Raw genomic sequence first — 14,533 nt, 5'->3', positions numbered from 1 at the left:
TAATATTTCTTTGTCTTTTTTTTATTCTTTTAAAGTATAGATGTAAAGAGACTACTAATTTGGAGATTACATAAGTGAAGGAAGAGAGTGTTGAGTGGTCTAAGAAAGATAATATGTGGAAATTTCGTGCAAGATTTTGTACTTTACATTGTGTAGATGAGATGTAGTAGTTAACGTATTTTTTATTGCAAGCAAAACTCTTATAAAAAAAGTCAAGAGATTTATAGTTCAATAAATCTCTTATAAAAAAATATTCTAAGGAAAACACGTGTGCACTTTTGTGTAGACACATACATCACTTAATGACACACCCTTATAGAAAATGCTGCTAAATTCATGGCTTCAATTCAATTTTTTGAAATAAACAGAACACAAATTGATTTCAACCTCGCTTCTTTTTTTCTTTTTTCTTTTTTCCTTTTAGCCTTTTGAGTTTGATTCCATTAAGGAAAATCAAACGCACTGTAGCAGTACATGGGAAAATCTAGAAACAAGAAAATCCTCTCAAATCGTACTTACCTATAGGCATTTCGAATATTGATTTTCTTTTGAATCAAGGAAAATACTCATAGAGGCAAGAGTTATGACCTGCAAGCAAACATTTAAATGAACAAATATGATTTAGGGAAAAAAAATAGAAATATTAAAGCAATAATCTTTACTGTATGACAAACTAAGCAAATTGATTAAGATCACTTTTATAAGTGATTCCTTCCTTTAAATGGAAGAGATGAGCATTCATTCCATAATTTCCTTTACTTAATGAAAAATGAAATGTACAGCAACATAATTTAGTAGATCCCATGTGGGTTTTGTTCCTGATTTGTCTTCTTCAAGATCAAATGAAGGTTAATTCCTCTAGCATCACATAGTTGAAAGTATTCATTAAAATTGAGAAAGAAAAAAACTTTTAATCCATTGTGACCTCACGTGACTAGATTTTCTAGGCACATGGTATATGCACCGTTCTAGACTCAACTCCATGTGATTATGCAAAGGCTATGCCAAAAATCCAATCCAACATAAAGAAAGTAAGAGCATAGTTATTGAGGGATGTTTAATGTTTATTACTTGGGTCAAGTTCTGTGATCATGGCAGCACCCTTGAAGTAGCAAGATCCACCTTTGTGCTTGAAATTCTGAAAGTAGTTATTGAAGGCATAGGAAGCATGGTCTTTTACGGTGTTAGGGAAATAGCAAGGTTGGTTCACCTGAATTTTACTACAATTTGCACCTCCTTTCCCACAAGCCCAATCCAAGGCCACCTGCAACTCCTCATCTGGGGTCTGTACATCGGCTACACACCATTGCTCAAACTCCCCATCTAATTTATGAACACACATTGGTTGAACAACAATATGAGTATAGCTGCATTTTGCTAATATGGTAAGGGACAACAAGAGCTCCTAAAGTTAGAAATGTGTCTATTGCTCTTTATGTGATTCACTGGATAGGATTTTTCTTAACTCTGAATTAAGCAGAAATGCATAGAAGACTAAAAGATAGAACAAGCATGGGAATTAACAAATTTGAATTTCAATATAAAGTTGAAACTTAAGTTTGGCATGCTGCATTGGCTATATATATTTTGGAGTTGCATGAAACTGATAATTGATAAAAGATTTTGAAGTAATGATCAACTGGAAACTCTTGTGAGAGTCAGATAATTTACCTGAATTCTGTGGCATTATAGACAGAAAGAGCAGAGCCAGAAATATCATCAGCAAAACGTTTGGCATTGTATGTGTGGGTGTGAGATACTGAGAGAAAGAGGGCGCAGTGTGGATGATTGATCTATCCTTAGAAGTTTTAGGGGCCACAAACAGTAACCTTGTTTTATACGGGAAGAAAGAATTCTGGGTTTTTGTTTATTAACTAATATTCAACAAAGTAGGGAATCCTGTAAAGGTGGCACATGTTATGTAGGATTTGATGGTTAATGGGTTCCAGGTAAGCTATTACGTCCTAACAAAATGAGGTAATGGGTTTTCAAACTAAACAATTATATCTTATTGAAAAAGAGCAGGGCTGCAAGAATTGATTTTTACCCCCTGCTTGGACAAAACTGCGTTGATAACAAGATCTAATAGTAACTTTCTTGTGGTGTTCCTATCATTAGCCATTCTTGCAACTCACTATTAGTGGCTGCCAGTTTTTTGCCTACTTTTTACAATGACATAAAGAGAAGTCTCCAGCCTTGCTCCTCAATCACAATCTTGATTAATCATCTCTTTTTTATTTTCTAATAAAAGCTGAGTTGGTGACCTCCAAAGTTGGAAGGGGATTTGCGGTTTGGGTTTATTGAAAAAGAGAGAGATGATGGAATTTGAAAAGGAGAGATATAAAGTTTACTTTTGGGGTTAAAACTTTATCCACGTCTGGATCTGGTTTGGGTCAAGTTTTGCTTTTGCCAGCTACAGCTAGTGCAATATACCCCACTGGAGATGTAATTGTATTTGTTCAATTGTTCTTGAATGTAATACGTTCATATTGCACACTGAAATCGGATTACTGTTTTTTTGTCACCAAAGGCATACCATTGGAAGTATATTTGATTCTCAACCTTGCACCGCCCTTGAGCAGTAAGTCCAACCATGGTTGTCAAAATTCCGATCTAGATCCTATGATCCTACGATTTTACGATCTCACCTGCCCAAAACGATCCGGATCTTTCAAGAATCTTTGCGATCGTTCACAATAGGTAGGATCGTACGATTCTGACAATCCCAAACGACCTTAGTTTCTTGTAATCTTCTTTAACTTAACAAAATGCTCAATTGAACTTAAATGAAAAATAAAATCTCAATACACCAAGTTTTTCCACTCTAATGTAGAGAGTGTCGATTAGGCCCAAATAAAAAAATATCCCAATAATGTCACATTTTGATGTTTTTGACTTTTTTAAATGATGTTTACAAATGAATATAGTGATATATGGTAATTATATCAATGAATGTATAATTTATGTGATTATTTAATATATCAATGTGTATTTTTTGTTTTTTTCTAAAATAATGTAAAATTTTACGATTCATAATCCGATCATACGATCTACGATCCCACTTACCTCCCACGATCCTACGTAGGATCCCGATTTTGATAACCTTGAGTCCAACAAATCAATCAAACCAAAGAAAACGTATAGAGATGGAAGATATCGGGGTTGCAACAGTCACAATTAAGCTAATTATTATTTCACTGTACCAAATATATATATATATATATATATATATATATATATATATATATATATTACAATTCAATTACACATTTTAATACAAATACTGTGAAGATGAGGGTAATAGATCATTCATCTCACAGATTGAAAATTGGGTGATTATAACTTCATCATACTTTATCCTTAACATACCTACTTCAATAGACATGCATAATAAACAAATAAAAATAAAAAATAGGGGCACTAACTTACTTACAAACAAAAAAAAAAATCCTCTACTGAGAGCTTCATGTTCCACCAATCACGGTATGCCATGCCTACTACAAGCAACAGTGGATATATACAGAAAAAGCCTCTCTCAAATTGTCCTTGGAGGGTGATCAGGCAATGTGGAATGGTTTAGGACAAACTGCTAACATTTGATTGCTCTCCTCCAATATGCATATAGTTGTTAAACCTGTTACTTTGGTCACACGCCAAGATTCCTGAAAACAAATAACTAGTCAGTGAGCACCCATGATAAACATTTTTTAGTAGGATAACGTTAAAGATTGTGCGCAAACGTAGACACTGGAATATTACTCTGACATATACTGGTTTAAAGTAGATCTTATACGAAATTCTACATCATTGAGTCTTCATTATTACTAACGAAATAATAAATATAAAAAATGCAAAGTTAAAATGCCTCATGCAGATAACATATATGATGCTGACATGCATGTCCAAATTCAAAACATCAGCTAGAGTAATGCTGAAATTACCATGTTTGTGAAGATGGCAAATGCAGTCGGGATTAGCCTAACTGCCAGCTCATAGCAGTGAACCTTGTCATTAGCCAGATAGCTCTAATTTATGAGGGTCAATCCCGAATGTAACACAGATCAACCGCTTGGCTAAACCAGTAAAGAACCAATTGTGTTAGTTCAGTTCATCAACCAGACTCAAAGAAATGTGCCACTGCCGAATAAAGTTGTTCCTCTTCAAATGGTTTTGACACATAATCATCCATCCCACACTTCATGCACTCTTCATTTGTAGCCTGAATCACATCCGCTGTCATAGCTAATATTGGTGTGTGCCAATGAGCCTTATTCCCAAACATCTCTATTGATGCATCCCCTGACACAATTTCCTTATTAACCTTACTCTCCATGCAGCGGATTTGCCTTGTCGCTTCAAACCTGCATAATTGTAGACAGTACAAGAATGTAATCCATTCACTGGATGGGATTTATTAAATGGGCAACCTCCCATAAGATGCTAGAACTAAAAGTATTCTTAATCTATATCACTTTTCTAAACTTATTATTGTAAACTTGAAGATCAATTGGCATAAAATCCAGTTAACAACAAATAAGTGAACAATAACAATAAATAAATAAAATAAAATAAAAACTACAGTTTTCCAATCAGGACTAAACAAAAAATTACAGAATTGACTAGGTCAATGATCCACTCAATACCCCACTAAACTGAAACATTACTATTTAAGTATTAACCATATTCAAGGAGTACTTATATACAGGAATTAAATAACTCTATCACAATCAACGTAACAAAGACAGCAATAAAAAATAAATCCCGGTGTGAAAGTTCTAAGTGAGATAGGATGACTTTTGGCCTCAAGAACCTCAAGCGAGGCCCCCCATCACATTCTTTATATGCTGTCAAACAAACTTGGTAAGGTCCTCAGTTTTTTCAGATAAGTCACTAAATCCCTTTGCATTTAAAAATTAAAAAGGAAATTAGGGACTAAAGAGCAAAAAGATTGATTACCCATCCATTTCAGGCATCTGGAGATCCATAAAGCAAGCATCAAAACTGTGGGGTGGCTTAAGCATTGCTAAAGCAGCCTTGCCACTCTCTACACAGGTCACAATTGCTCCATACTTTGATAGAGCACCTTCTGCAACTCTTCTATTAACTACATTGTCATCCACCACCAAAATTTGCTTTTGTCTTAGTAAAATTCCAAGTGTAGATGGTTTTTTTCTGCTTACTTGCCCCTTCTTACCACTTGCAAAGGCTTCTTGGAGGCAGGCAATTAAGACACCTAACCGAAGAGGCTTGATCAGTACATTATCCGCAAAACCAGCAGATTTAATCTCAAAGCGTTCTCTAGGGCTAATGGAAGTAGTCAAGAGAAATATCTTTGGAAGGTTTATAGAAATTTCAGCGCTGCTGTTTTGCCTGTGATCTTTGAGGAACTGATGGAATGAGAGACAGGTTTCTTTATCCCAAACATCTTTGTCAATAAGGACCATGGACAAATTTGTTGATAAACTGTAGACCAAACAATTAATATGTGTTAGCAAATCAAGCATGAGTTGTACAGTAAATTGTAAGAAATCTTTATAATTCATTTACCAATAATATGCTCCTTCATTTTCCTTAATTCTAAAATAGGCAGAGTAACTCTTTCTTTAAACGTCCAACATATGGGCTTTGAGAAGAAAAAATATTTGATGCAACTCTTAAACCTTAACAAATAAGCTTTTAGTTGAGAACGATACTCAAGATGAGTTCAGCTCACCAAACGAAAAAGTTTTTTTTTTGTCTTTTTCTAAAAAAATAGTATCTGATGCTCCAAAGAGCTAGCAAAGTAAAATCTACCTTGTTTTGCAAGCACTTGATAGATAAGAGCAAGCTAATTTCAAACTGAAAGCTATATCCGCAGTTATCCCCAACCTCTGCAGATGATATCTTGTAACCTCAGCTCTGATGCTGCTTTTATCAATTACCAATGCTCTCAATCCTTGGAACTCTGAAACAAAAGGATCACACTGTTGCCACTTTGTATCCAGAGAACTTGTTTCTCCTTTCCTGAAAACTCCAGTAAATGAAAAAGTACTCCCAGTGCCAGGTTCACTCACAAACCCTATCTCCCCACCCATGAGATGCACCAGACGTTCACTAATGCTCAATCCTATTCCCGTCCCACCATATGTTCGAGAAGTGGAACTGTCAGCCTGCATGAAAGGCGTAAAAATACGGCTTTGTGCCTCCAGAGGAATTCCAACTCCTGTATCCTCAACTGTTACTAGTAACTTGATCATTTCGGATTCCTCCATTGAAATTGTACTGCCCAACTTTTTAAAAGATTTCCAGCTTTTCCATCTGTCAACCACAGGAATCCCACTCAATGTCTTATAAGTTCCATCAGACATGTCTTGAGCTAAACTCAAGCCTTGTCCCAGAACTTGGTCCATAATAACTGGTGTGCCCCTCACTTCATCTGCCAGATGCACTGAGATAAATATATGTCCTTTGTCATTAGTGAACTGCAGTTTAAACAAGTAAAAAGTCAGTGAACCACAAATTATGAAACCAGAAGTTTGATTTAAGAATGCATGACTATATAGAACAGACTGTTCTAAAAATGATTGTCTGATTGGATGTGCAGCACAAGTTAAACCTGTGGATTTGCATGGAGTGTATAATCCAATAGATATATAGAACAGAATGTGAATGAGATTTTTTTTTTAAAAAAAATAATAATAATCTTAAATAAGAGGAATCTTCGCAAGGACTAGCAAGAAGCAATACTAACCTTAATTGAATTTCCAACAAGATTTGTAATTATCTGCCTGAACCGTCCAGGGTCACCAATGACTACTTCCGGTACTTGATTGGAAACATAAACAGCCAACTTCTCTCGCCCAAAGTAACACCCACATTCAAGTTTGTATAAGAACTGATATCAGCAACAACAGCAAAAGAATAAAGTAAAGGAGTAGAGAGAAAATAACTTAGTTTTACCTCAATCCCTTTTTTGTTAGATTTGCCTGAGAGAAGTGATAAAACGTTATCAAGAACAGCGCGCAGATCAAAAGGTACAGCTTCGAGCTCAAGCCTGCCTGATTCTATTTTAGCCTGATCAAGAACCTCATTTATCAGTGCTATGAGATCTTTTCCACTAGCATGAGCAGTTTGAGCATAATCCAGTTGGTTTGGATCAAGATCAGTGTCCATCAGCATTTGCAGCATACCTGTAACATGATTGGAAATAGTATCTTGTTAATTAATCTTGACAGAATTCACACAATATACTTTGTAATTGAAAGACTTATTATACCTAAAACACCATTCATTGGAGTCCTGATCTCATGGGAAACAGTTGCAAGAAACTGCAAGAAGGGAAAAACTCAGTTACAGGATAATTTGAAGAAAATTTACATCAGAAATAAATTTATAAGGAGATGGGGAAAAAAAAAAGAGAAATGTGAAACTCATGATGTTATGATCTTAAGACAGAATGTAAAACCCATTACTATGAGAAATATAGAGAATCATCCTGCAGTTATGAGTCACCTAAATCTTTTATTGCTAATGACAAAGGATCTACTCAAAAAGAAGACCAGAACTAAAGTGCACCTGAGTTTTTGCCACATCAGCAGCTTCAGCACGAACTTTGAGCTTTGTCATTATACGACAAGCCTCCTCCACTTTTGCAATTCGATTTATGGCTGCATAAAAGATATGTCCAACAAGCAAAGTAATAACTAGGAGTCCAACTGATGCATTTATCGCCGTCCATGGTAAAGGAGGTTTCTGCTTAAACCTGCAATCAAAGGAACACAATTAGAACCATGGAAAATATGTGACTCCTTATCTTAGGCTGACATGTAGACATGATAACATGTGGGAGCTAACCTGCAATGCATCTCATGCTTCCGTTGAGGATCCCCAAAATCAAGGTTGCTCGTTTGTAAGAGGCCAGTATCAGTAACTTCATCACCATACATGTTGATGGGAGCAGATGCATTAGTTGTATCATAAACATTCACAACAATCATTTGCTTGCTGGCAAGTTGATGCAGAAGCTTCTCCACTAGTGATGGGACATCATAAGAAGCACCCAGATACCTTTTTAATAAGAGACCCCCAGTATATGAATCAATTCCACCTCATTGATATTAACACAGTATAATTCACAACAGTGAATAGATGAGTTTAAGGCCACAAGAAATAAAGAAAATAACTGGAAGATAAAATTACCCCACAGCAGCTTCAATACGTTGCTCTGTTGTAGCATCCGGAGGGAGGTCAGTGTTGTAGACAGCAAATGTGAGTACCACACCAAGGTGATTTGATTTCAATAGCTTAAAAGGAGATGTAAGCACTCCTTTTCCAGTTGCTCTTGCTCGCAGGATGTTCTCACGATCTTCCTATATTAAAATTAAAAACAGAAGTTCTTTCATATTGATGCAATCAAATTGATGGGTGGAAAATTATAAGTGCACTTAAAGAGTTGTGCCCAAACATAAATCTTTTCAAAAGACTTGTAATCTTGATCCATAATGATACAATGAGATGAAGATCTCAAATAGATGTGCTTCTAAAGCAACACGCTGAGTACAGTTCTGCAATATTGGACCTGTAGAATTAGCTCTATAAGAACCAAACCTCATCATGCATACATACATGAACGCCTAATTTTGACTGACTAAGCACATCACCAAACAGCACAGCACAAATCCAAAGCTTGGAATCAAACCCCAGTGACATCAATAATTTAAATTCCTTGGACTTACGTTTTTTTCTTATATTGAAAGGTTTTAATCATCTAACATGGTCAATGTCCTAGTCAATAAAATCAACTAGGATAGCTCCATTGCACAGAAGATAAGTCACCATGTGAGGTCCAGAGACAGTTCTATAGTGCATCAGTTACATGGAGTCTTGGAATTTTTTTGAGCTAAAATTGTGATTGTAAGGCTTAGTGTACTGCATGATTAAAATCAAAGTAGTAAACTGAATGAGGAAACAAAATTAGATAAATCAAGTTCACCTTTCCAGACATCATGTCTATAGAGACAATATGGGAGACAGTTTCCTGAGAAAATATCACGGGTGCATATTCATCATGAATAGGTGCGGGATCCAGCTTTTCTGGAATACAATCTTGGACTAAAGTTTGGTCCTCTGTTTCCATTTTCTTGATTGTCCATCCATGCTGCTCCTCAAACAACTCCCTCTCTGAGTGAGGAACTTTCAGAGCATAAGCAACACCACTAGTAAGCGGTCTCTCAAAAGCTGTTCTCTCAGTATATGCACCAAATGTTTTCTGTAATCACAGAGAAAACTGAATTAACATCACTGAAATATCAAACTAGTATTGCACAAGGTTACAATTATGACTTGTTCCTTACATCAAAGCTATTTGAATTGTTAAACAAATGAATTATGCATTAAAGCTATTTGAAATATTAAACAAATATATTTCAAACCTATAACAACAATTTCATCCTTTCAGGATGGTTTTGCCTGACCATCTACCCATTATTATATGAGGAAACAAATAGGCATTATCATGATTTGCCTATTACGTATTAAAAACTATACCTTTTATATATGTCATTTATCTGCATGGCAGGAGAGTTTAAAAGTGATATGGGGTCACCTTTCTTCCTCATTTAAAGTTCAAATAACCATTAGTTTCCCATTAGTTTTGAACAAGCCAATTCGAACAACTGATTCTAAGGTAATACTCGAGTAAACTTTGTAAAGAAAGCTCCAAAATGTTTACATATAAGTGAAGAAGCAATAGACAAATAATTAATAATTAAGGCAGATAGGAAATTTACCTGATCAATGGCAGAAGGATGTTTCCCATGGTGAAAGGTGGAGACTAGAATAGCCAAGGCATGAACATGGTTCATGCTCACATTAAACTGGTCCTGCAACATTCGGGCTCGTTCATCACACATGTTGGCTAGTGTTTCCTCCCTCCTCAACATGATTCCTTTGTTCAAGTACCAAAATAACCAAATTGACGTAGTAACTCCAAACAAGACAAAAATTAGTAGAAGCATCTTCCTCCACTTCCCAGCACCTTTAGGAGTATGGGCTTGCTGTTGCCACTTCTGCTGCTGCTGCTGTTGTTGCTGCTGAGCCACCAGCTGTTGATGACCAACCTTATTCTTTTGGTTCCTCCACAATTGTAAATGCAAACCAGACATCTTGCAGCTCACTATAGCTAAAACAAGGAGCAACCAACTTACTTTTATAATTGTACAGAAACTCTCGCAATGCTCTTTTACACAATCCACCAGTGCCCCTGATTGCAATATGTTCTGAGTGAAAAATACAAAAACATTAATTCTTTAGATCATCACTCAAGAATATAAACTTTAACATTTTCCAAACATTAGCTCTTTCAATAAGAATTCTAATTCAGAAAAGTGTTAGGTATAATGATATGAGAGTATTCATTAGCTCATGTTCAAAATTTCATATTTAATGTACAATGCTCATAACTCTGATTATTAGAGATTGAAACATCTCATGGTGTATGAATGGAGTTCTAAACCAAATCTATCCCAAAACTATCTCCCCCACCCCAAAAAAAAAAAAAAAAAATGAAAACATTTTATGAAATTGCTTTTATAAGAAAGGTACCATTTTTAAACCTATCATAGTCCCTTGGTTCATGCATGAAAAAATCATATTCCTCTTACAACACGGTTATACCTTTTCACAAATCTGATTATTAGCTGAAATTGAATAAACTTTAGATTGTGAGATAAATGGTACAGGGCTGTCATCTAGCATTGACAAGCTAAGCTTCCTGGAGATGTTCTCATCTTGAACTGGGCATTGGTCCCTTGGTTCATCATTGTCTGCAACCCATCTATGCTGCTTGTGAAGCTGCTGCGTCTCTGAACATGTTACACTCAGAGCACAGGTAATGCCATCAATTAATTGCACTTTGGATCCTAATTCGTTGGTACATTGGAGGGATGTCATCTGTGATACATTAACTAGTAAGAGGAACTTAAAATAATAATAATAATAATAAAGAAGCAAACAATAAAAATGAAACTATTCGTCCTTTTCATCTAATATGTAACTTTATAGATGGTCTCAGGCACTTTTTGCACATAGATTCTTTAAATTGTATATCAAATTAGAAGGAAGAAATTACATGTAAAAGCCAATTCAATGGAGAGATCTATCACACTCAGTGATCCATAGTTCAAAAACAAAAGCCTTGTAATGTATCTGCCATATAGTGTAATCATAGAAATATGTGCTTATCTAACATAGAAATCTTTGTCTCTCTTCTATCTAATCACAAATCTTTATCACTCCTAATATATTCTACTTATATAAAGATATTATCTTTAAAACAAATATAATATTTTTTAATGACAAAGCAGCTAAGAATATTTCCATAACATACGTAACCTTATTTGAATTTCAAGAGGAGTGTGATCTTTTTGCCACTCAATTATTCAACTATATAAAAAACTATAATCATAATAGCAAAACTGGTCACTGTATTAAAATCCTATTTTCAGCTTCAAACCACCTTGCATCCCTAGTCCATCTCTCATTTCTGACCAATTTTTTCACGATAGTCCAATTCAAAATGTTTTCTTCTTCTATTCTTTTTATCTTATGAGAACTTCAATTTTCACTACAGTCCAATTAAACTGTAATTTACTCAGAGACCATACGTTGACTACAAAACTGGTTCTACAAATACAAAAGTTGTATTTAAAGCAACGCAAAAGACAATTCAAGTTATAATGAAACAGTCAAGAATAACACAGTAAGAGTCCAGAGCTATTAAAGACGCAGATGTAAAAGCTATAAACACAGTACCTGATCTGATTCAGATAATAAGGAAGTTAAAGCATGAAGCTGGTTCTTGCTAAGATTGAAATGCTGTAGCAAGATTTGAGCTTTTTCTTCACAAGAGTTTGGAGCCTTCTCCTTCCCCCATAAAGTTCCATGATTAAAACTTAAGAGAAACCCAATGCTTCCTAGAACAACAGAAACTAAAAGACAGAAGAAAAACAGAAGCTTTCTTCTCAATTTTCTGACAGAATTAGGCCCATGTAAAGGTTCCTTTGCCTTCTTCAGCTTGGAACAGTTTGGTAATCTACCATTAAGGCCGGAGAGCTTACAGTTTAGAGACATCCTAACCAAAACCCACCTATGTATCTTCACAAAGAGCCTTGAAAGCTTGAGAAAGACCCCAGCTCCAGCAGAACAAGTCATCAAAATCAAACCTTGTAGAGAAAATTCCAAAGGAGAGTAAAAGTTTGCTGAAAACTAACCAAATTCTTAACCAGGCCCAAGTCAAGACCAATGCTTTGGCTAAGCAGACACAAGTAAGAAGTGAAATTGCAAAGTACCCAGTTCCTATTTCAACAAACACAGCTCCAATTATCCAGCATGCTAAGAAAACAAAGTGGTTTGACCTCTTTAAATCCCTCCTGCACTTTTCCACTTAATGATTCAGTTCCAGGAACGAGTTTATTTTCTCCACAACATGTCAAGCATTATAGCCCTTCAAAAGCACACCTCTTTTGAAGCCAAACCAAAGAGTAAATAATCATGCCAAACTACAAGCTGAACCAAACCCAGTTGTCATTTTGGCAAAGCTGTGATGTGAGTGTGAGGGAATCATGAATGAGATAAGAAAGAAATTGAACTTTTTCTAAAACTGGTTCTTTCTGCCTCCCACAGCCGAAAAGAAGCATCAAGAGTGTAACATTTTCAAAGCAAAACCCATCATCAACAAAGTTTGGATTAAACCCAACCCCAAGTGGAATCAATGATCAGAGTGGGATAAAAAAGTGGTCCCTCTTTCTTTTTCCTCTTTAACCCAAAACAGAGAAACTCACATACACAGTTACACACACACTTTCTCTCTCTCTTTCTCACTGTTCAGTTTGGTGTCCAGCATTTGATATTCGAGGTTGGCTACATGATTGTCTCATCATCTGTTGGGGGAAGTTAAACAAAACAAAAGCAAACGAAACCCAAGTTAAAAATAACACCAAAAACAAACAAACAAAAATAAATAAATAAATAAAACTTTAGTTTTGTTTCATTATTTTATTTTTGTTTAAGTTGTAATTACTTAGCTTTTGTTTTTTCTTTTACTTTTTATGTTGAGAGTTGAAAGAGACTGCACCATTCAGCGATTAAAGTTGGAGGGCATTTGTTTTGTTTTCTGCTTCTCTGCATTTGCTCTGCACAGCTGATATACGGATTTGGAAGTGAGAGAGAAGTAGAATTTATTTATGTGGAGTATTGTAAAATAGCAATTCACGTGATGTTTGTAATTCTAGGATCGAAGGTTCTAACTTCTAACTAATTTTTGGATTTCTTTAATTTTTCTCCATTATTATTATTATTATTATTATTATTAATGATTAAAAGTATTTTAGTTTTTTGCTCCCAAAAAAAAAGTATTTTAGTTTTGGCATGAATAACGTGGATTTAGATTTTAATTTGCCCCTTGTTTCTCAAAAAAAAAAAAAAAAGATTTTAATTTGCCTCTTGAATTATCTATAAACAAAATAAGATAAAAGAAAGAAGAAGTAAGAGCATAATGCAAAAAGTCCTTAAAATACAAAATACAGTACTTAGTCTCTGTTGCTTTCATACCTTAGAACCGCATCCTAACAAGAAAAAACAAGCAATAAATAAAGAAAACATTCACTCAACTATTCCCATCACTGGGGTTGGTACTCAATCCCCCTCCATACTATGTAAATTCTTAGCATCAACTGCCGTGGGTTGAGGATCCTAGAGGTAGTTCTAGAATTTTTGCTATTTATCAATTGAAAAAACTCCCCAAGTAAAATAAAAAAAATAAAAAAATAAAAGTGAAAACCAAACTTGACAACCATAGATGATGCTTCCAAACACAACATGACTTCAACCTCTAATTCAACTGAATCATGTATACACCTGCTATGAGAATGTTCCTTTGCACAAGTTGTTTGGCTTCATGCTCCTTATTGGAACTCATTAGGCCGGCCATGCATGTTTAGCTTATAGAAGTTAAATGAATTGATGTTTGAAATCTATGGTCTTGTACTACTATTTACACTATGGAGTTCATGTAGGTCCATACAATCAAAATTAAGTTGTATTCTTTGGAAGTGGTTGGCTAGATCTTGAAGGATATTAAGTTGATTAGTGAACAATTTATTAGTATATCTTTTTCTAGTTTGTTTTTTTTAAGATGTAATTGTGTTGCTCTAACTCTTACTAGTGTTGCAAAAGAGAATGAAGGGATCATTGTTATGACCATCTTTTCCCTTTTCTATTGTATAGCATAATATTAAATGAACAAAGTTTACTATCGTTTCTCTCAAAAAGAAAAAAAAATAAAAGAAAAAATATTGTTCAAACTTTTACGAAATGCGGAAAACATGCAAATCTTTCTTTTCTTTTTTTTCTTTTAGTTGCCTCTCTCTCTCTCTCTCTCTCTCTCTCTCTCTCTCTCTCTCTCTCATTCATCCAATTACACCAACATAGGAGAAGATGGGACTCTACATCATATATAATTGAGGGTTTTGGACAGTGAGACTAGGATTATGGAGGC

At 35.0% G+C, this 14,533-nt stretch overlaps 2 protein-coding genes across 3 annotated transcripts; both read right to left on the bottom strand.

Moving 5' to 3' along the window:
- Positions 1 to 223: 223 nt before the first annotated feature.
- Positions 224 to 1,888, bottom strand: LOC142641090 (glucan endo-1,3-beta-glucosidase 1). The gene is made up of 3 exons (XM_075815466.1): positions 1,672 to 1,888; positions 1,072 to 1,323; positions 224 to 588 (listed from the first exon to the last, which is right to left on the bottom strand). The coding sequence occupies exons 1-3, from the start codon at positions 1,736 to 1,738 to the stop codon at positions 554 to 556; spliced, it is 354 nt and encodes a 117-aa protein (XP_075671581.1). The 5' UTR covers positions 1,739 to 1,888; the 3' UTR covers positions 224 to 553.
- Positions 1,889 to 3,292: 1,404 nt separating this feature from the next.
- Positions 3,293 to 12,994, bottom strand: LOC142640826 (histidine kinase 2). 2 transcript variants are annotated; one of them, XM_075815111.1, is made up of 15 exons: positions 11,791 to 12,994; positions 10,654 to 10,929; positions 10,185 to 10,256; positions 9,768 to 10,082; positions 8,972 to 9,247; positions 8,179 to 8,348; positions 7,834 to 8,046; positions 7,555 to 7,741; positions 7,256 to 7,307; positions 6,940 to 7,169; positions 6,731 to 6,829; positions 5,794 to 6,461; positions 4,957 to 5,463; positions 3,942 to 4,361; positions 3,293 to 3,662 (listed from the first exon to the last, which is right to left on the bottom strand). In XM_075815111.1, exons 1-14 carry the CDS (start codon positions 12,187 to 12,189, stop codon positions 4,112 to 4,114), a joined length of 3,714 nt encoding a protein of 1,237 aa, XP_075671226.1. In that variant the 5' UTR covers positions 12,190 to 12,994; the 3' UTR covers positions 3,293 to 3,662; positions 3,942 to 4,111. The 2 variants fall into 2 exon arrangements, with proteins under 2 accessions (XP_075671226.1, XP_075671225.1); XM_075815110.1 differs by having other exon boundaries at positions 9,768 to 10,256.
- Between the last annotated feature and the right edge of the window lie 1,539 nt (positions 12,995 to 14,533).

Source organism: Castanea sativa, chromosome 6 (assembly GCF_040712315.1).
Source record: "Castanea sativa cultivar Marrone di Chiusa Pesio chromosome 6, ASM4071231v1".
NCBI classification, from domain to species: Eukaryota; Viridiplantae; Streptophyta; class Magnoliopsida; order Fagales; family Fagaceae; genus Castanea; species Castanea sativa.
The sequence above is the reverse complement of the archived record's forward strand: the minus strand, read 5'-3'. Positions and strand labels throughout refer to the sequence as shown.

What these genes read in the sequence shown, in the direction of transcription:
- LOC142640826 (XM_075815110.1), bottom strand. Translation starts at nt 12,189, where the DNA reads ATGACTTGTTCTGCTGGAGCTGGGGTCTTTCTCAAGCTTTCAAGGCTC. An exon ending in ATCCTTCTGCCATTGATCAG is followed by an intron (nt 9,248 to 9,767) that starts GTAAATTTCCTA and finishes CTGTGATTACAG; the next exon opens with AAAACATTTGGTGCATATAC. An exon ending in TTGTTGGAAATTCAATTAAG is followed by an intron (nt 6,462 to 6,730) that starts GTTAGTATTGCT and finishes TTTAAACTGCAG; the next exon opens with TTCACTAATGACAAAGGACA.
- LOC142641090 (XM_075815466.1), bottom strand. Translation starts at nt 1,738, where the DNA reads ATGCCAAACGTTTTGCTGATGATATTTCTGGCTCTGCTCTTTCTGTCT. An exon ending in TATAATGCCACAGAATTCAG is followed by an intron (nt 1,324 to 1,671) that starts GTAAATTATCTG and finishes TTCATAAATTAG; the next exon opens with ATGGGGAGTTTGAGCAATGG. An exon ending in GATCACAGAACTTGACCCAA is followed by an intron (nt 589 to 1,071) that starts GTAATAAACATT and finishes GTTTGCTTGCAG; the next exon opens with GTCATAACTCTTGCCTCTAT.